The 20,831-nt window shown below is 41.5% G+C and overlaps 2 protein-coding genes across 5 annotated transcripts in view; one reads left to right on the forward strand and one right to left on the reverse strand.

Annotated features, from left to right (window-relative positions):
• col5a2a (collagen, type V, alpha 2a) overlaps nt 1-18,302 on the forward strand; it is a 42,332-nt gene extending 24,030 nt beyond the window's left edge. For both annotated transcript variants that reach the window (XM_058082645.1, XM_058082646.1), the window contains exons 9-54: nt 285-329; nt 406-459; nt 551-604; nt 782-835; nt 933-986; nt 1,086-1,139; nt 2,269-2,313; nt 2,615-2,668; nt 2,746-2,790; nt 2,910-2,963; nt 3,084-3,182; nt 3,269-3,313; nt 3,388-3,486; nt 3,561-3,614; nt 3,702-3,809; nt 4,197-4,250; nt 4,640-4,738; nt 4,846-4,899; nt 5,006-5,104; nt 5,180-5,233; nt 5,349-5,402; nt 5,485-5,538; nt 5,612-5,665; nt 5,771-5,815; nt 5,900-5,998; nt 7,905-8,012; nt 8,127-8,180; nt 8,284-8,337; nt 8,420-8,473; nt 8,569-8,622; nt 8,752-8,859; nt 8,949-9,002; nt 9,115-9,168; nt 9,230-9,391; nt 10,406-10,513; nt 10,611-10,718; nt 10,799-10,852; nt 10,914-11,021; nt 12,447-12,500; nt 12,589-12,696; nt 12,870-12,923; nt 13,015-13,122; nt 14,044-14,353; nt 14,631-14,812; nt 15,661-15,903; nt 16,975-18,302. In XM_058082645.1, the coding sequence (XP_057938628.1) occupies nt 285-329; nt 406-459; nt 551-604; nt 782-835; nt 933-986; nt 1,086-1,139; nt 2,269-2,313; nt 2,615-2,668; nt 2,746-2,790; nt 2,910-2,963; nt 3,084-3,182; nt 3,269-3,313; nt 3,388-3,486; nt 3,561-3,614; nt 3,702-3,809; nt 4,197-4,250; nt 4,640-4,738; nt 4,846-4,899; nt 5,006-5,104; nt 5,180-5,233; nt 5,349-5,402; nt 5,485-5,538; nt 5,612-5,665; nt 5,771-5,815; nt 5,900-5,998; nt 7,905-8,012; nt 8,127-8,180; nt 8,284-8,337; nt 8,420-8,473; nt 8,569-8,622; nt 8,752-8,859; nt 8,949-9,002; nt 9,115-9,168; nt 9,230-9,391; nt 10,406-10,513; nt 10,611-10,718; nt 10,799-10,852; nt 10,914-11,021; nt 12,447-12,500; nt 12,589-12,696; nt 12,870-12,923; nt 13,015-13,122; nt 14,044-14,353; nt 14,631-14,812; nt 15,661-15,903; nt 16,975-17,121 (3,870 nt within the window). In that variant the 3' untranslated portion in view covers nt 17,122-18,302. The remainder of the gene's footprint in view (nt 1-284; nt 330-405; nt 460-550; nt 605-781; nt 836-932; nt 987-1,085; nt 1,140-2,268; nt 2,314-2,614; nt 2,669-2,745; nt 2,791-2,909; nt 2,964-3,083; nt 3,183-3,268; nt 3,314-3,387; nt 3,487-3,560; nt 3,615-3,701; nt 3,810-4,196; nt 4,251-4,639; nt 4,739-4,845; nt 4,900-5,005; nt 5,105-5,179; nt 5,234-5,348; nt 5,403-5,484; nt 5,539-5,611; nt 5,666-5,770; nt 5,816-5,899; nt 5,999-7,904; nt 8,013-8,126; nt 8,181-8,283; nt 8,338-8,419; nt 8,474-8,568; nt 8,623-8,751; nt 8,860-8,948; nt 9,003-9,114; nt 9,169-9,229; nt 9,392-10,405; nt 10,514-10,610; nt 10,719-10,798; nt 10,853-10,913; nt 11,022-12,446; nt 12,501-12,588; nt 12,697-12,869; nt 12,924-13,014; nt 13,123-14,043; nt 14,354-14,630; nt 14,813-15,660; nt 15,904-16,974) is intronic.
• Nucleotides 18,303-18,740: 438 nt separating this feature from the next.
• gulp1a (GULP PTB domain containing engulfment adaptor 1a) overlaps nt 18,741-20,831 on the reverse strand; it is a 46,939-nt gene continuing 44,848 nt past the window's right edge. For all 3 annotated transcript variants that reach the window (XM_058082045.1, XM_058082046.1, XM_058082044.1), the window contains one exon: nt 18,741-19,388. In XM_058082045.1, the coding sequence (XP_057938028.1) occupies nt 19,317-19,388 (72 nt within the window). In that variant the 3' untranslated portion in view covers nt 18,741-19,316. The remainder of the gene's footprint in view (nt 19,389-20,831) is intronic.

Raw genomic sequence — 20,831 nt, forward strand, 5'->3', positions numbered from 1 at the left:
TGACTCTAAAATTGTGAGAATCTACAATTCCCCTTCTTCATTCTTTGGACTTTTTCATTGTTTGATCCAATGAGTTCTGTTAAATCCAGGCAGAAAGAAACTCAAAGCTGCAATCATAATCAAAATCAATGATAAAAATCAATGATGAAAATCAATGAAAAGGTTCAGTGTATGTAAACTTCTGACAAGAACTGGATATGTATGTTAATGTATGTTATATTTTGTATCAATAGGACATTTTGCATTGTTGTCATCATTTGTTGAAACCACAATATTTGTTTCAGGGTGAAGCGGGAGCAAGAGGACCACCAGGGCCAACTGGCTCCCCTGTAAGTCCACTTATCTGCAAAAACATGGAATAAAATACTGACACATTGTAAACACTGCTTGTTTTGGTACACTAAGGGTCAATCTGGACCACAAGGACCTCCTGGAGATGTTGGTGATCCAGGACATATGGTATACTATCATTTTTTGAAAATATTTTGCATCTATCAAATGTTACAAAAATGTATCTATGAGATGGTTGCAATGACAATCTGCATTTCAGGGACCAGCAGGGCAAAGAGGACCCGAGGGCCTTCAAGGGAAATCAGGAGAAGATGTAAGTCAGGCCTGTGACCTTTATCAAAAATTGCAGCACTATATTCAGTATCCAGACATCTGAGAGTAGTAGTAAATTTCCAAAATAAAAGTCATCCTACAGAGCACTCATCTTTACATGCAAATAAAATGCATCCTTTGCAGCAAAATAACTCTTGTGTAACTATGACATCCTCAGGGCGAACCAGGCAAGTCAGGAAATGCTGGAGAAGTTGGATTCCCGGGATCAGCGGTACGATATCCAACATTACTATTTGACCGTGTTGCGTGTGTTGTATCTATTGTATATCAACTGTAGTTATAACTGACAGTGATAACTCGTATTTTAGGGAGCTAGAGGGTTTCCAGGTACACCAGGGCCTCCCGGACTCAAGGGCCACAGAGTGAGTAAAAATGTTCATTGTCATGTTCTGTATTAACGAACATGTTGATTGCGCTTATAGTTTTCCCTCCTATTTAACTTCAAGTATTTATCATGACAGGGGCATGCAGGGCCACTTGGGCAAAAAGGTGAAACAGGAGCAGTTGGGTCTAAGGTAAACACACTAAATAGTGTAATTGTACAGTGAACAAGCATGAGTACACCCATAAAACATTCTTATTTTTGACACATACCCCTCTTTTTTCAAAATCACCTCCTCACTTGATGTTGCCGTTCTCCAATTTCAGATCAACATTTACAATAAAAGTGACTGTTGTAATTATTATATCAGATTCACCTCCAGAAGCCTCTGCCATTGTTCACTCAGAAGCTAGCAAGCTAAACGCTAAATGTCCAATGCAGGTTTAAGCCCTAAATACTCATCACACACTTATTAAACATTTTTAAAAGTATAAACTGTACACACATAATGCACACTGCTTGCCTGTTGTAATTTCAGTAACTACTTACAATCATACGCTACTTGTGTTCACCATGCTGCAAGTTTTCAGGCGTTTTAAGAGCGCACCACCTTCTTGCACTGATGTCACATTCTTATGTGAATTCAGGCATATGTGTTAGGATATGTATATGTAGGATATTTATCATATATACATTTTATGTACTGTATGTCATGTACAATGTGGCTGAATTACAACAAGTAGGCAAAGATGAGTGAGCCAAAATTCCTCCACAGCACTGTAAGAGACTCATTGCAAGTTATTGGAAATGCTTGATTGCAGTTGTTGCTGCTAAGCATGGCCCAACCAGTTATTAGGTTTAGGGTGTAAATTGGTCTCACTTGTCTATAAGCCACAGGTGTCTATGTTGTAACATGGGATAGTCATGGGATCGTTACACAGCAAGACACACTATAAACCTTGCAATCCTACTTGCACTTGGTGTTCACAGTGTCGCTCATTAGTTCAGATGGGTGAGATGTGAGACCTTTTTTTGCATTGCAGTTCATGATCTTCAAGCAGAAGCTGTTACAATTCTACACTTGATCAAACTTACTGAAGAATTTTCAGGTCAAAACACGATTGCTGCATGAGACCACAAAACATGTTATTTGCATCCACTTTCAGTTCATTATTCATGGGAACTTTGCTTCTTTGGCCATAAATTGGCTGCATTGCTGTTTTAAGTTGCAGGATTGTGAAAAAAGTAGTGGCTTACAGTCGTGAATTTATGGTACACTTTATCCATGGTTGCAATAACTGTCTTTTTTCATACTTCCTCAGGGTTCCACAGGCCCCCCTGGTCCAATGGGTGCACCAGGGCCGATGGTAAACATTGTTTCTATGTTTTTATCCTCAAATTTACAGTATGCTGTGATATAGAAACAGAATGTCACAATGTGTCTTTTATACCAATGCCATTTTGGTGATGATTTGCAATTTCTACTTCTAAGAAGACAAAATAGATTAATAGATGAATGATAAAAATCTATAAATTTTGCAATGATTGTGTTTGTGTTTGATATTTCCTTTCACATTTGATCTTGTATACAAGTGCGTCTTCTTGCTCTGAGAGCATGTCTGCACTGGGTGGAGGACAGCTATAACTGATCACGTTCTATGTTTACAGGGGCCTGCTGGGATGCCTGGGGAAAGGGGCCGTTCTGGACCTGGTGGAGCAGCGGTATGCAACACATCATTACAACATATGCCAAGAGATACAATATTTTAAACTATATGTTTGTTTTTGGTTATTCTTAGGGTAAGCGTGGCCTACCCGGTAACATTGGAAAACCAGGTCCAATGGTAAGTCAGAATTCACTTCAATATTTTCAGTATGTATTTGGAAAATTCAGTTCATATATCTTAATGCATATTGTCTTCAACTGAGTCCATTGTAACCTTGTAATATGTTTGGTAACCAGGGTCCGCTGGGTCTCAGTGGCCCTCCTGGATATCCAGGAACACCAGGGATGAAGGTAGTTAAATACAATAATCCACAAAGGATGGAAAAAAAAGCAATGACGAAAATTTTATGTTGTCTTTAATAATGTTTGCACATTTCCGTTTTCTCCACTTCTTCTGTACTTGTATCACAGGGACAACCTGGTCCCACTGGTGTTCGTGGTCCAGAAGGTCCTCAGGGACAAAGAGGAGAGACCGGACATCAAGGGAGACCTGGACCAGTTGGCCTCAGGGTAAATAATTTCATAATTTATCACTGGAGCAAATCCACAAATCCAAGTTTTGACTGCATTACTCAAATTGTATTCTACATCCAAAGGGACCCATGGGTACGGATGGTGGTGTAGGTGCCAAAGGACCAGTGGTATGTAAGACAAAATTGAACAGAAAAATAATATAATTATGAAAAGATTTCACTGACATGCTGTCTTTCTACAGGGAAATCTTGGTCCACAAGGTCCGGGTGGGCATCTGGGACCTGCTGGCCCTCCAGGACCTCAAGGAAGCACCGGCCAGCCTGGTATCAAAGGACAACTGGTATGCTGATTCTCAGTTTCAATTCTGCAACAAAGTGACTGTTGGCAGTGTTTCATATTCTGTTTTTGATAAAGGGAGATGTTGGTGTGCCGGGATTTAAAGGAGAGGCTGGACCCAAAGGAGAACAAGTAGGATAATAATCACATACATGACAGCATATAGGTTCATACATGTACAATTTCACAGTAAGAGAATGTTACATTCTTCATTATTAGGGTCCTCCAGGGTCCCAAGGAGTGATTGGACCCCAGGGTGAGGAAGGGAAGCGGGGGCATCGTGGAGACCCTGGAACTGTTGGCCCTCCTGGTCCCGTTGGTGAAAGAGTAAGTTATCATTCGTCCTCCTTTTATAACCTTCACTAGTCGAAGATGTGTACATTAAGGTTCCTGTCAAATCATAATTTAAGTTAAGTAAGTCACCCCCCAAAATGATAAACCAGTGATTTGGTCCCAGAACAATTGCTAATCCAAACACCTTGTTGAATCATGTTAATCATCTATGTGTGGTTCTTAGTGGTGCTTGTATTTGGAATTATAATAGAGAACCAAAAACTCCAGATCTGGACTTTAGATAGATGTTAATGATATAAAGGAATTTGTTTTAGTACTATACTACAGTCACATGATGATTGATTCATTTCACTGATCTTGTCTGAATCCTAATCGTATAAAAATGCGGAAAATAAACATCTGACTCATCTCCGTTCTCAGGGGGCCCCAGGAAATCGGGGATTCCCTGGTGCTGATGGATTACCCGGACCTAAGGTACAGTTATTTATTCCTTAATCTTATTACACGTGTAATTCAAGATATTTGTGATTAAATCTGCAAAATGTTATCACTTATCCAATTAATCGACAACTCTTTTGGTATTTGATTACTATTCATTTCAAAATGTAAATATCCTCTGATCTCATCCTCTCCAATGGGAATATTTTCAAATTTCTTACATGGTTGCCTCTTTACTGATATGCTGTGGACCAAACCACTAACTTTTTGTATTTGGTTCATATTGTCCGTCAAATCAAATCAAATCATTGAAACAACTACCTTCAGGTTAATCAACTTCAAAAACAGTCAACCCGACTTGTGAGAGACTGTGCTATGTATTTGCAAATTTAATAATGTCATCTGTATTTTGTTTGGCTCTGCAGGGAGCTCAAGGGGATCGTGGAATATCAGGCCCACCAGGACCAAAAGGTTCTTTAGGGGATCTTGGCCGTACAGGAGAACCTGGTCTACCAGGTGCAAGGGTAACACTGACAACCCTAACATTTCACTATTTAGCTGGATCTCTGTTAATTCAAACACTTCTGTTTCAAATGATTCTGTTGCTAACAATTGGGGCTGCTCTATATAGGGTCTTACTGGTACTCCTGGGGTCCAGGGGGCAGAGGGAAAGCCAGGACCACTGGTAAGCCTATGTGATCTACACCAAATAATAATTTTTGGTATTACCATTTTGGCATTTCAACAAATACATATGTGTTGATAAAAAGTACGGTTTGCCGGTTGTTTAGGGTGCACCCGGTGAGGATGGTCGCCCAGGCCCTGCTGGTTCCATTGGCAACCGAGGACCAGCAGGAACAATGGGAGTACCTGGCCCCAAGGGATTTAATGTAAGTCTCATACTTTGAAGCAGTCTGTGTCATCCATACATAAGTCTTTAATTCCAAAGGTTTTATATTCAAAAGGGTGACCCAGGAAAGACGGGCGAGCAAGGATCTGCGGGAGTGCCAGGTCAAAGGGTAGGTAACCTGGAATGGAAGTGGGTTTTGGGAGGATTAACGTGTTACAATTATACAGTCAGCAATGCAATGTTTGTTAGGGTACATAACAACTTTATTGCCTCTTTGGCCTTAGGGTCCTCCTGGAAAAGATGGAGAAGTTGGCCCTGCTGGCCCACCAGGACCACCAGTAAGTGATGCCACATTGATACCAAATTGATACTTCAGCAACACGCTTATCATATGTGACTCACATACTCGTCCATCAACAGGGTGTGGCAGGTGACAGAGGAGAACAGGGACCTCCGGGTGTAAATGGGTTCCAGGTATTTTGTTTTTAATTATCACACACTAATCCCAGATCCCAGTAAGATCTTGCTGCATTTCTTCTTCTACTAGGGTTTACCAGGAAATCAAGGCCCACCTGGAGAACCTGGAAAACCAGGTGACCAAGTGAGTATGCTGAAAGTCATCTTAACATATTTAACATATTTATAATGTATTATAAATCTGATCAATGCAGGTTTTTGTTTTGACCACATGTGCATTTGCTTTCAGGGTATTCCTGGAGAGCTTGGTGCTGTGGGTCAAATTGGACCAAGGGTAGGTGGAGTGCACTGTACTAAAACTAGATGTGTGGTGGACCTTGAACCTAAAACTATGTAACTGTTGGGGCTTCTTCTCCAGGGGGAGCGTGGAATTCCTGGGGAGAGAGGCGAGCTGGGACCAACTGGTCTACAGGGACCTAAAGGGATCCCCGGAGCACCTGGTCCTGATGGGCCAAAGGTATCACCAATGTCCTTACCTTTGCGCAACATACAATTTTAGTGTCTTGCAGAAAGCTTGAATTTAATGTACCACTAAACAATTATGGACAATATCTGTGACAATGTAGGTTTTTTATTGGTCTTTTGGGAAAGCTCGGGATGAGCATTTGAGGGAGAAAGATATTTGGGAAAACTGCAAAAGGGGTTTTGCAATCATTCTTCACCTCAATCCTTGGACATAATTCATCCATCAATTTTTCTCTGCTTATCTGGGTCCTTGTCGCGGTGGCAAAGCCCAGACTTCCCGGTCCCCGGCCACATCTTCCAGTGCCACTGAGAGGACACCAAGGCATTCCCAGGCCAGCTGTGAGACATAATCCCTCCAGTGTGTCCTAGGACTGCCCTGGTGCCTTCTCCCGGCTGGACATAACCGGACCACCTCAGGTGTCCGGGAGGCATCACGACTCGAAGCCACCTCAACTGGCTCATCTTGATGTGAAGGAGAAGCAGCTCTACTCTGAGCCCCTCCTGGATGACTGAGCTCCTCACCCTATCTCTTAGGGTGAGTCCAGCCACCCTCTGGAGGAAGCTCATTTCTCTCTCGCTTCTATCCGTTATCTGGTTCTTTCGGTCACAACCCAAAGCTCATGACCATAGGTGATGTTGGGAACATAGATTGACTGGGAAATTGAGCGTTTTGCCTTCCGGCTCAGCTCTCTTTTCACTATGATGGTTTGGTGCAGTGACCGCACAACTGCCAACGCTGCTCTGATCAAAAAAAAACATGAAAAAAAACTTTGTATTGGTGCATCATTTCGGTGCTCAGCCGCTGCAACATGTGTGTGAAACTGATATTGGGTAAGTAAAATCATACAGCGTCCTCACACATGCACGCAATACTCTTTTTTAAAGGGGACCTATGATGCTTTTACCACTTTTCTAACACTTGGACTTGGACACTTGGTTTCAGAGAGTTTTTTCCAGCACCAGCTCCCTGCAACATCACAGTTATATGGGCGTGCTGAGATACAAGCTGATAGCTCTACAACAGGGGTGCTCATTAAGTCGATCGCGATCTACCGGTCGATCGCGGAGGTGGTACTGGTCGATCGCTGGTCGATCGCGGCGTGACATTAAAAAAATATCATCCTCGCATCAATGCCGTCACTTGATTGATATACAGGGCAGCCATTCAGATGACAACTGAATGTTGCCCTTCGGGTGACCAATCAAATCAAACAACGTCTCTAAGTGCAGCAGAACTTACGATGTCAGCCTATCATCCATCCCCGTTACTTGATTGACATACAGGACAACCAATCACATGACAAGTGAATTTTGACCTTTAGGTCACCGTTCATGCGTAAACAACGATGCAAAGTGCTAAGCTAGTCGGCGAATTGCGTCAGATTTTAAGCCCTCGCTAAAGTTTATGGCCACTAAAATGAGTGAAGGAGCTGGACCAAGTAAAAAGGCAAAAACATATCACTTCCATACGGAATGGGAGGTGGACTTTTTTTTCACAATGTCTTTTTCGAAGTGCGTTTGCCTCATATGCCATTCTACCATCGCAGTACCAAAGAAGGGAAATGTGGAGTAATGTGGAGGTAATTACAAAAAACGTTAATTGTTAATTATGCGTGTTTTGCAATATTGGCTCATTTGGTTATGTAAGGTGCATCAAAATACATTGTACGTACAAATAATCCTCAATACATTTGACAATAAATAGATGTTTTGCATTTTGGTAGTGGGTAGATCATTTTGACTCGGTCATTTTAAAAGTAGCTCGCATGCTGAAAAAGTGTGAGCACCCCTGATCTACAGTATATAATATATCCACTGTAGCGTATACCAATATACACTATATACTACATATATACTATACTATACTATATACCAACAATTTCTGAATTTCTTTGAAGGGTAGTCCTGGTCCCCCAGGGGCCCTTGGTGATGTGGGTCCTCCAGGTCTTCAGGGAATGCCAGGAGAAAGAGGCATCTCTGGCCCACCAGGGCCTAAAGGTGACAGAGTAAGTAACACATTTTTTTTCAATTGTATGTTCTGTGTTCCACTCAATAGCATTGTGGGAATTAGTACTTTAGGACAACATGGACAAACTATATGTATGTTGTTTTCTGCACAGGGGGCCATTGGAGAGAAAGGATCAGAGGGTACGCCTGGAAATGATGGAGCACGGGTGAGCAACTTCATATCACCTAACCCACAGATTTTCATTACAATCAAGAATAATAAAAAATTATAAAAGTAATTGTGATTGTTTGAATATTTCCTGCCATTAGGGTGCACCTGGTCCTGTTGGCCCCATAGGACCCGCAGGACCCAGTGGTGAAAAGGTACAATGTTTTAAGCGCACAGTTCTGATCTTCAAAAACAATTTAGCAACATTACTATAAAGACATATGTGACATATTTTAGGGAGAACCTGGACCTAAAGGACCTGCTGGACCTCCGGGATCAAGAGGAGTACCTGTGAGCATACTTAGTCACTCTGATAAATGCATACATTCCACATTCAGTAGCCGTAGCTATTGCAGTTAAATGTAATAATTGGCCATCATCTGCAGGGAGCAAGAGGTGACCCTGGCCCGATTGGTGCAGTTGGTTTTGCTGGACCACCTGTAAGTCCCCATGCATCGATGCATGCATTCTTGGAAACTCATAAATTCCTACCTCAGGAATTCATGAAAGATAACAATGCTTTCGAGTGATTAAGTATCTATGTTATTTACACCACAATTATATCATAGGGTCCAGATGGCCAACCAGGAGTCAAAGGAGAGCCTGGAGAAGCAGGCCAGAAAGGAGATGCTGGGTCCCCAGGGCCTCAGGGCTTGGCTGGTGCTCATGGCCCCCCTGTAAGTCGCAAACATGATAAAATCCCATCTGTGACACGATCATGAGTGTTCAATGTAAGTCCCTCTGTACTGGATGATTATCTTTATAGGGGCCAATTGGCGTTGCTGGATTAAAAGGCGGAAGAGGAACACAGGGTGCCCCAGTAAGTTTCATCATCAAGAAACTGCTATGATGCAGGTGTTACATAATAGACAAGAAAGGTGTCAGTCAGCGTGAGGGTATCCTCTAAAAGTGATATCATGTTTTTTTCCCAGGGCCCCACTGGTTTCCCTGGATCTGCAGGAAGAGTTGGCCCACCAGGCCCAACTGTAAGTATCATCCTCAATGGGAAAACCTGTAGACTATCCAGATAATAACTGCTCTCCTCAGGGTCCAGTTGGTGAACCTGGACCACTTGGTGCTCCTGGGAAAGAGGGACCTTCAGGTCTTCGGGGAGACCACGGATCCCCAGGAAGACAAGGAGAGCGAGGACCACCAGGACCACCGGGAAGCCCAGGAGACAAGGGCGATTCCGGAGAGGATGGACCTACGGTTGTAGTGACTCTTTTGCCTGAGAGACTGTTTTTGATCAATAGTCTTAAATGAATTATTTCATGATAAGTCACAGTGGATATATTATATACTGTAGATCAGGGGTGCTCACACTTTTTCAGCATGCGAGCTACTTTTAAAATGACCGAGTCAAAATGATCTACCCACTACAAAAATGCAAAACATCTATTTATTTTCAAATGTATTGAGGATTATTTGTACGTACAATGTATGTTGATGTACCTTACATAACCAAATGAGCCAATATTGCAAAACACACATAATTAACTATTAAATTTTTTTGTAATTACCTGAGTTTACTTTGATGACTTGCACTGAATTGAACCAGCCAGGGATGCATAGTCCGGACAGTAGCTGCTGATAGCCAGCCTCAAGCACACTTCCAAATGTTTATCAGTCATGGATAATATCCGTATCACAATATCCGTATAATATTCCATATCCGTATGGAAGTGATATGTTTTTGCCTTTTTACTTGGTCCAGTTTTTGCCTTTTTACTTGGTCCAGCTCCTTCACTCATTTTAGTGACCATAAACTTTAGCGAGGGCTTAAAATCTCGCAATTCGCCGACTAGCTTAGCACTTTGCATCGTTGTTTACGCATGAGCGGTGACCTAAAGGTCAAAATTCTGTTGTCATCTGACTGGTTGTCCTGTATGTCAATCAAGTAACGGTAATGGATGATAGGCTGACATCGTAAGTTCTGCTGCACTTAGAGACGTTGTTTGATTTGATTGGTCACCCGAAGGGCAACATTCAGTTGTCATCTGAATGGCTGCCCTGTATATCAATCAAGTGACGGCATTGATGCGAGGATGATATTTTTTTAATGTCACGCCGCGATCGACCAGCGATCGACCAGTACCACCTCCGCGATCGACCGGTAGCTCGCGATCGACTTAATGAGCACCCCTGCTGTAGATTCTTCTTTGACTCAAATTGTTAACACATAACACACAATATTAACTTCCTGTTATGTGAACTTGGTTTCAGGGTCCTGATGGTCCTCCAGGCCCAGCAGGAACCACAGGCCAGAGGGGCATTGTGGGTCTTCCAGGTGTGCGAGGAGAAAGGGGGATGCCAGGTCTCCCAGGACCAGCAGTCAGTATCAGTTTAAGTCCCAGATCTCCAATACAACTCGAACACATATAAGGGTCAATCTACATCACTCCGGCCTTTCTTCATGTTTTACTTTTAGGGTCCACCAGGAAAACAAGGAGCCACAGGAGCAACTGGAGATAAGGGCCCCCCAGGACCAGTTGGTGTTCCAGGTGCCACCGGACCTCGTGGTGATCCTGGTCCTGATGTTAGTCATGCCTGAGAAATGCCTGAAATTGTCACTCTGATGGTGTTCCTGGTGTCTTAATGTTTGTTTTTCCTACTTAGGGTCCTGCTGGTTCTGATGGTCCACCAGGCAAAGAGGGTGTTCTTGGACAGAGGGTAAACCCTAAAGAAGATGGAAGTCATATGTTGCTTTAGCTGATTGTTCATACTTCTACAGGGTGACAGAGGAGATCCTGGTCCAGAGGGCTTGGCTGGTCCACAAGGACTTCCTGGTCCCCCGGGTCCTGTTGGCGTAGCTGGAGATGCCGGAAAAAGGGGACAAGCTGTAAGTAAACCTTGCTTACAAATGTGTCTTGAATTGTTTGTAAGTTGTTAAGCTCTCGCTGCTCTCTTATGAGCTAAACCCAAAACCAAACTGATGTTGTGGTTTACAATTTAGTGGCTTAGGTTTTTGGCAAAATGCCATACTTCAATGATTGCGCAAGTTGCTTGTGATAATGGTGTTCATCCAATATCAACTCAAAGTTCAGATGTATTGTGCAAGTATTGCAAACAACATTTTAACTAACACAACAGTCTCCGTAGGGTCTGCAACTTGTTTGTCCAGAGTAAACCAAATCGCCATATCCTGGTACTTTTTGGCTGAGTGGCGATAAATGACATGCAGTATATATACCACCATTTTCTGCAAAGTGAAGTCAAAACAAGATAATTTCACAATGTTTACAGGAACAGACAACGTCACTGTTGTTTTTAGTAAGGATGTGGGGGTGTTGCCGTGGGTGCCACTTTGCTTAGGGTTTGCTCTGCCTACTCTGTTTGAAAATAGACAGCTGAATATCAAATGTAAATTCAAGTTGAATAAAATTAAAATAGTCATAATCTCGAAGACAGCTGGGATAGGCTCCAGCACCCTCTACGGCCCTCGTGAAGATAAGCGGTAGAAAATGAATGAACGAATGAATGAATATGTCACGTCCTGTGTAGGCTCCCGCATTGCAGTTTGGTTTATGTTACCTTCTTGGGCTTTAGTTTCTGTTTGGACACTCCCCCTTTGTATGTAACTTCCTGCATTGCCTTGTCTTCCTTTGTTATCCTCATCACCCACACCTGTCCCTAATTTCTGTTTGTATTTAGTTCAGGTGTGTGTTTGTCCCTGGGTGAGATCATTATCATTTGTCCGTCTGCCTACCTGAGTGCTTTATCCTTCTACTAAGATAAATGTTTTTACCTGCATTTGGTCCTGTTCTCTGCATCTTGGGGTCGCTACACAAAGCCAACAATGCACGACCGTGACAGAATAATCTCTATTGTTTTCCAACAATAACACAGTGATGGAGTGGAAGGAAGACCAAACTGATTCCCAGCGTGGCATCCAAATTTGTGTTCTACCAGTCAACCATTAAAAAGTATTTTATTACTGTGTGTACTATTCAAGTTCAGATGAAATATGTAAGCCTACGTGATATTTACATGAAATACATCAATAAACCTCGGTATACTGCCCAACCCAAGCCCAGAGATTTTCACAGTATCACTTTATTTTTCCCCCGGTTACTTCACCATGACAGAAGCACGTGCTTTGTTTGACATGTTAACTAAGAAGAGATGATGAACGCCATTTGTGGGCATGTTTGAGCTTGAATGAACTTGACACATTGGAAGGAGTTGGGTGTTAAAAAGTAGCTCGGAAGTGTTGGCAGATGCAATTTGTCCCTGAGGCCTTTCTCATTACTCTTCTCAATTGCAGGGCTCCAGAGGACCTGTTGGGCCTCCTGGATCAGCTGGAAAGAGAGGATTAGTGGTGAGTCTTCACCTGACAACAGCTTGATGATAGAACAACGGGAATATTGCTGTTCCGAGTCCCAACATGATATTTACATGCATTTCAGGGACCCCAAGGACCACGAGGAGATAAGGGTGACTTGGGTGATCACGGAGACAGAGGGCAGAAAGGGCATCGTGGATTTACTGGTTTGCAGGGTCTTCCTGGACCGCCAGTAAGTCAGCATAACAATCATTTTCAGTCCTTCATGTTGTGGTTACATTTAAACAGCTGGTTGGTTTTCTGGCCAAAGAAACACATTTGATGTATTTTGTAGCTCACATAACTATTCAAATGTGAATCTGTGCCCTTGGGAAGCTTCCAACAATCTGGAATTCTCATTTTTAGGGTACAACAGGTGAACAGGGAGCTTCTGGAATTATTGGACCAAACGGTGCTCGGGTAAATGCTACACTTTTCCATATTCAATGTTATTTTTAAGAATAATGTTCTTAGTCTGAATTGTAACACTCCATACTAAATCTTAATTCAGGGGCCACCTGGTCCGATTGGCCCTCCTGGAAAAGAAGGATACATTGGACAGCCAGGGCCAATGGGACCTCCAGGAACCCGTGGAATCTCTGGAGAAATTGGACCGGAGGTATGAGCTCAACAGAGCTGGGGTGTCCATACTTTTTCCACCAAGGGGCACACACATAAAAGTGAAAAATGAAAGGTTGTAAGGCAACACATTTAGATATGCTTAGAAGTTACTATATATGCTGTTTTTCAAGAAAAAAACGGCATCTCAGCTTCGTAATGTAGGTTAAAAAGCCTTTGCTTTTTTCCTCTATTTTTGCTGTTTTTTAAAATGCTAAATATTTGTACTATTTTCATAAACCAAACTTGAATTTTGAATTATTATGAATTTATTCTCATAAAATTATAACATTTTCCCCCAACTTAATTGTCCAAAAATTACAACTTGATTTTGTTTGTTTGTTTCTTATAATGACTTTTTTAAAAATAACGTATATTTTATTTAATATTTCAACTCTGTTACTAAAATGACATGATTTTTCCTCATAATATATTCTGTAGTTTGACTTGTTATGACTTAGATTCCAGCTCTGTTCAACCTTGTCTTATACATTTTGGTATAACTTTATTCCTATTTTTTGACATTATTCTTGTAATATTAACATTAACACATTTTCTAAAAAAAAAAATAGGTCTAATTTCTTCGTAATTTTTTTCCTTAATATTTTGACCAATTTTTTGTACAATTACTGCTGATTTTACAAATGTCACCAAGTTTTCTTGTTAAATTATATTATTAGAATGTGCTGCGGGCCAATAGAAAAAGAAAACAAAACATCTGACGGCCACAAATTGTCCCCAGACTGCACTTTGGACACCCATGCAATAGACAATGAAGCAAAGAAGCCCTGGAAACATCAAATATAAAACTCCATTATTTTTAATTCACTCAACATCTTTACAACAGATGTTTGTTTTGTTTTTTATGTCTCTCTTGCTCTCCAAACTGGATTGTAATCATAACTATTTTTTTAACAAACAGGGCCCTCCAGGAGAACCAGGTCCTCCAGGTCCCCCCGGACCACCAGGACCTCCCGTGGCAGCTATGGACGATCTGTTTGGAGGCCCTCACGATTATGAAGATGCACCCCCCCCTCCTCCAGAGTTCAGCGAGGATGAGGCCCTCCCCAACAGCAACTCCTCCACCGTAGTTCAAGTGGACCCTGGTGTCCAGGCCACCCTGAAAGCCCTGAGCAGCCAGATTGACAGCATGAAGAGCCCAGATGGCAGCAGGAAACATCCAGCCAGGACCTGTGATGACCTCAAGAGATGCTACCCCATGAAGAAGAGTGGTGAGTGAGGAAGGATAACACATGACATGGATTGAAGTATTTTAAATTGGTTTGTTATAGTAAAGGCTGTGGGGTTGAATAATTTGGCGTAAACAATGACATGCTATATTCGACTGTATTACCACTTAATTACCTACTAACATTAAAAACATTAAAACACCAAAAAAGTGCCCCACCAGCCTCGATGAGTATGATGCAGTGTCGTCCTAACTGAATAGATCGCATAGAACAAACTAAGTGTGACCACTCATATTTTTGCTTCTTTTTCTGCATGAAGGAGAATACTGGGTGGATCCAAACCAAGGCAGTGCAGAGGATGCCATCAAAGTCTACTGCAACCTGGACACCGGAGAGACCTGCATCTCAGCCAACCCATCCAGCATACCTCGTAAAAATTGGTGGAGCTCTTCCAGGAACAAACCTGTGTGGTTCGGAGCTGACATCAACAGAGGAACATATGTGAGCGCACACATTTGAACCAAGCATAGTGTTGAAATATGTATATAACAATGTGTAACGGTTCTAAGAGGGATGATAATATAAGAAACAACACATAGGAAAGTGGGCTGCTCATCGGACAAGTGGTTAGCGCAGAGGCCACACAGCTAGGAGACCCGAGTTCAGTTCCATCCCTGAGTTTGCATGTTCTCCCTGTGCATGCGTGGGTTTTCTCCGGGTACTCCGGTTTCCTTCCACATTCCAAAAACATGCTAGGTTAATTGGCGACTCCAAATTGTCCATAGGTATGAATGTTAGTGTGAATGGTTGTTTGTCAATATGTGCCCTGTGATTGGCTGGCAACCAGTTCAGGGTGTACCCCACCTCTCGCCCGAAGACAGCTGGGATAGGCTCCAGCATCCCGCATGAGGATAAGCGGTAGAAAATTAATGAATGAAAGTTGAAATATTTGTAAAATGTAGATAAAAAACAAAAATGGACACTCCTGGTTTACTGGGTTGATTTAGTTAGAGCACTGCTGCCACCTAGCTGTTGGCTTGTGTATCATTCAGGCATGAATACCATGCCTTTGCAGACAGACACTGAAAGCTCCCGCCTTGAGAAGCACTGTCTATTTGTGTATTTAGTTTGAGACTTAAGAATGCTGGTTCCAATAAATGAGTCTTGAGCGTCACGCACGCAACAGCCATGAATGGGAGCAATAAACAGCTGAGTGCATTGTTGGTTGAGGAAGCGTTTTTTTGTGTACGGCAAAATGTAATGAGATCCAATACAATGATGATGGTCAGATGGGATGAATGGCAGTGACGAAAGAATGTTGGTCTCATCGATTTTATATGTCTCTGTAGTTCACTTATGGGAACGAAGATCAGCCAGCAAATACCATCACCGTCCAGATGACCTTCATCCGCCTGCTATCTAAAGAAGCCTCTCAGTCCATCACCTACCACTGCAAGAACTCCGTGGGTTATAAGGACCAGAAGGCAGGCAACTTGAAGAAGGCCGTGGTCCTCAAAGCTTCCAATGACTTGGAGCTCAAAGCAGAGGGAAACAACCGCTTCAGATACACAGTGGTGGAAGACTCCTGCACAGTAAGTTCTTTGTCAGAATCAACAAATCCCCCAAAAGTAGGACTGGGATAATCGATGCAAATGTCGCCGTTGTCAATACCAAGGGATAATTAAAGGCAGAAGCATTCAATGATTCCGAAAAATGACAGGGAAAAAGTATCGACAATACTGAGTTTGTGTTAATTCGCACTAATAATGCTAAAGATGGTATTTAAAAGGTTGTGAATGGGTTTGAACAGTATATCACTCCATTTATGACTAAGGAATCCTACTTCACGGACTGGAACCAATTAACTCAGATAAACGAGAGTACTGTAATTGCAATTATTAAAACTCAGATGATGCACTTCATGCCATCATGCCTTCACACGTTTATTATTATTATTAGTTGGCCCAAATGTCGTCATTTTTTAAGCTCATGGCAGTATCCTGTTTTTTTTATTAAGCTAGTTTAGTGTTACATGCAGAAACAATGCAAATATAATTCTAAATGACAAATGAAGTGAATAAATGACATCACTTTTATTTACTGTACCTTTATTGAAGACTGACTCTTCTTCTCAACATCTTTGATCGTTTGAGATCTGCTTCCATAGTACCGTTACCTCTTTTTGCGACTTGAACGTCCTTCAGCTCTACTTTCTTTGCCTGGATAGAACTTACTGTAAATACGGCACACGGACCTCATCTGGGTTTGCCAAAGGAATGTCCCCCACAGCAGTAGTCCCCAACCTTTCTGGGGCCAACGGACCGGCTGGTCTTCCCAGAAATCCATAAATAGTGTACATTACAGCAATCTAATTGGTCTTATTTATTATGCATTGTGTGAAGCTAAGACAGAAACAACAAATCAAATCAAATTAAAAGCACAAAATGAATACTGACCAGTACGAGTCATACAGCGCCGTGTGATGTGTGTGGTCAAAGAGTTTTTTTAATATCACAAAATACAATGCTTTTGATAAACAAGATAGTGTAAGAGAGCCATGGCAAAATGTTCCCATACATTTTGGTCGAAAACCAAATCATCCAAAAACCAAGGTTTATGTGCATACCATCGATACACTCACCTTTATCTCGTCTCTTTCACAGAATGCAAATGGAAACTGGGGCAAGACAGTGTTTGAGTACAGGACACAGAAAACTGCCAGGCTTCCCATTTTGGATATTGCCCCTGTGGACATTGGCGGCCCAAATCAAGAGTTCGGCATTGATATTGGGCCGGTGTGCTTCTTGTAAAAACACCAAGGAGACTCCTGAGACTATTGAACTGACAGGTGTTCTGATCAGCCGCATTGTACATACAAGTACTGAGGACTGTTCTGGCCCTGTGGCAAGATATTTATTGTGCCTTTCAACTCAGAACACATCCAAAGATTTAGTTAGATGAATGTTGGGAATTGACAGAATCATTGATTTTTCTGGTTTCTGGTCCAAAGTTATTTGTTTTGAAAAAGCAACAGTCCAGATAAAGATTGGTCTGTGTATCTTTCAGCCCCGCCCCCAAAATCAACAAAAATGAAAAGCCTAAATAATATCTTGGATTGTTTTTTTTTGTGAGTATACTTGTGTCACTGACAACCAATGGGAAAATAATACATTTTTGATGAACCAATGTTTGTATCCATTCATTTCAACTCCACATGGACCACATAGAATATTCAAGAAATATTGAGATTGACGTTTCCTCCGTGAGCTACCTCGTCACCGAGACTGACATCCAACGATACAACATGGAAATGTTCTTCCACAGGTGCTGTTTTGTATAGTAGCATGACACTAACTACTCCAAGGCAAGGGTCGGGGGGATGCCAATAAAGCCAATCCTTCTGTCTCACGATGGAAAGATGAATACGATGTTAGTGTGAGTCGTGTGTGTGTGTGATGCTTTGTAACATTTAAATCTCAGTTTCCAATATTGAACAGTAAAAAGTCGCAACGATTATTCTGTTTTTTTATGCATGTCAATTCTCCCTCTTCAGTATCCTGGGTCAATATATGCTCTTAATCATTTCATTTATTTTATATAAAAAGGTGGCTGTTTGCTTTGTATCTCTTGCTATGCAACAAATTAAACAAAACGCGTGTTAATCTCCCAAGCTCTTGTCATATTAATTTAGGAAGGTTTTTTATTTTTGTCATTTTGCACACAAAGTGACAACTGTATTGATAAGAAATGTATTCAGGAAAATAGTTTGACTTTCTTTTTGTAACTTGAACTGTTGAATGTGCCCTCATTGTATTGTGGTCATCTGGTGCTTATTCAAGTATATTTATTATAGTTTGTTTTTTTAAAACACATTTGTTAGGCTTGGCTGCCTGCTAAATCCCAGGCAGAAGGGAAAAGGAGAAAAGAGGACACCATTTTTCACACTGGATGCATTTGAGTTTCATCCGTTGAAATAAACATTGCAACTACTTCTTTCTGCCTGTTCTTGTTTCATATGACATAAATGTTCAAACTCCAAAATATGAAATTACTATTTCACAGAACAGCTTTCTCACTGAGGAACATAGAAAAATATCATACATGGGGAATGTGTGTATGTTGACATTGTCTTTAAAAGGCAGCAGCTGTACCATTACACCAATGGGGACCGAAATTAATTGTTCAACAACAATTATTATTTATAAACAAAAGGGATCAAACCCAATCACCTTCAAGGCAACAGCTGTAGCATTACACCACCAGGGTGCCAATGACTTGGTGTTCTATGCCTCATAGCAGCGGTGCACATTTGCACAGAATAACGCCCCCTGTGGATCACAGGGCGCTGCACACGTGTGTTCTTCGTGTAGGGAGGAGCGGCCCTGCTTGGAAATCACAATTAATGTGGCATAATAAGGCATCATATCACTTTTGTGCAATAACATTATCTTTAATAAGTGTGACAGTAAAAATACAAGACCAAAAGTAAAAATACAAAAAAGTGCCTTCTGGTGCAAGAAAGTTAGACAGCTATAATCTTAAATGGCAACTAAAAATTGTATTAAAATCAGAATATCAAAAAGAAAGTCAAGAAAATGTGTGGAATAATAATAATAAAGATGGACTGCATTAATTTCAAATAAAAAAGTGTAAGATGATGAGTAAAATGTGATGTTATGAGCGGGTTAATGACACATTCCATTGATTGACGCTGGCATGGCAACAGTGAGAGTAACATTGGACATACGTAACCAGATACACTCTCATGCACTGTGCAAGCAAATGTACTCAAAGCTATCTCTTCCAGTTTTACAAAAATATGTCTTCTTATAATGGATCCGAGTTGTCCTTTGACTATCCAACAAAGCAAAACAGAAATGAAAATTCATATAGAAACCACAAGATGAAAAGTGTGACATTTCAACTGTGGAGATTTTGGCACTTGTTACGTACAAACGTTGTCAAAGTAAGAGACGAAAAAAACAACAACAACAATGTCGAGGCATCAGCAGCGGCTGTCTAGCGGGTCCAGAGAGAAGACCGTGCCTTCTAAGGTTAGTCCCATTTTGAACCCCTCCTGGAAGACAAGTGAGACATCACATCAGGACATTGTTGGAGCAAAACAAGCCCCGAATGGCAGCTATAAAGTAAAATAATCAGAATGAGATGAAATGGGCTGTGATAATGAATCATGCATTCAGGCATGTTGAAGAAAGCGTGCATCTTAAAGATACGGCCACATTTGTAAATAAGTCATTTCCCCAAATACTGCATGTAAGAACACTGTATTATATATTCAAATACAAGGAATTGATGAACTTCACACCTCAGTTCCTAAGCCACAGCCACAATGTGGGCGACAGCAGCAAACCAGGGTAACCCTAACAGAGGTCAAGTACACAATGAAAGGTTGCGACATGCATGGTGTGCAAAACCCCAAGCAACCCGTGCAACACGACAGAACACATGTTGACACCAAAAGAAACATACAAACCATCTTTGACGCTACAAGTGGAGAAGGTAGGCCATAAATGCAATTGTGAAGAATTAGACAAAGGTTAAAGCGGACAAGGAAAGGCATTCAACACTGCCATCTAGTGGCACATTCTCACCACAAGGGTTAATTATTTGAAGTGAACCTTGACTTAAAAATGTACCCCTAGTGCCCTGTAAGGCAATTCAAGTATTTGATCTTGCTGATGTGTATGTCTACGTCTTACAAATAATATGAATTTTAATGATAGCTTAATTGTGATAGACAGAGACAGAACGAAACAAATCCAGAATAATAACATTAAATAAAGGTTATAAATTCATTTGCATTTGTTTGAGGGGATTTCATCCCCTACCAACCAGCAAGCATTCTGACCTCTGCAGATCAGTTATGTTCCATTCCAAGCACATAAATGAGTCCTGTCTCTTTAGGAAAGTCTCCTATTCTCAACTTCTTCTTCTTTCTCTTTCAGCTTTTCCCTTCAGGTTTCCCTGAAGGGAACCTGGCAGCTCTAAACGCAGCATCCTTCAACCAGTATATTCACTATCTCTCCTCTGGACATGTCCCAACCATCTCAGTCTGGCCTCTTGGACTTTATTTCCAAATCCTCTATGTAATGTCTCTCTGATGTACTCGTTCCTGATCCTATCCATCCTGGGCACTCCCAATGACAACCTCAGCATCTTCATCTCTGCTACGTCTAGTTCTGCTTCCTGTCATTTCTTCAGTGGCACTGTCTCTAGACCACCATGGCTGGTCTCACCACAGTTTTGTATACATCATACATATATACGTATTTCCTATTCTCAACTCATTGTGTAAAAACCACACCTGTCACAGAAACAGGACCTCAGGACCTGCAGAAGATTGGACTGGACAACAAGACCATGATTAAGACGTGGATGGTCGTGGATCCAAAACATACTACCAGGGCAACACAGGAGTGTCTCAAAAAGAGGCATATAGCAGCTATAGTATGCCAGTCTCTCGACCTCTAACATAGTATAGAAAATCTGCAGAGGGAAT

This window comes from Doryrhamphus excisus, chromosome 9 (genome assembly GCF_030265055.1).
Source record: "Doryrhamphus excisus isolate RoL2022-K1 chromosome 9, RoL_Dexc_1.0, whole genome shotgun sequence".
In the NCBI taxonomy this organism is placed as follows: Eukaryota; Metazoa; Chordata; class Actinopteri; order Syngnathiformes; family Syngnathidae; genus Doryrhamphus; species Doryrhamphus excisus.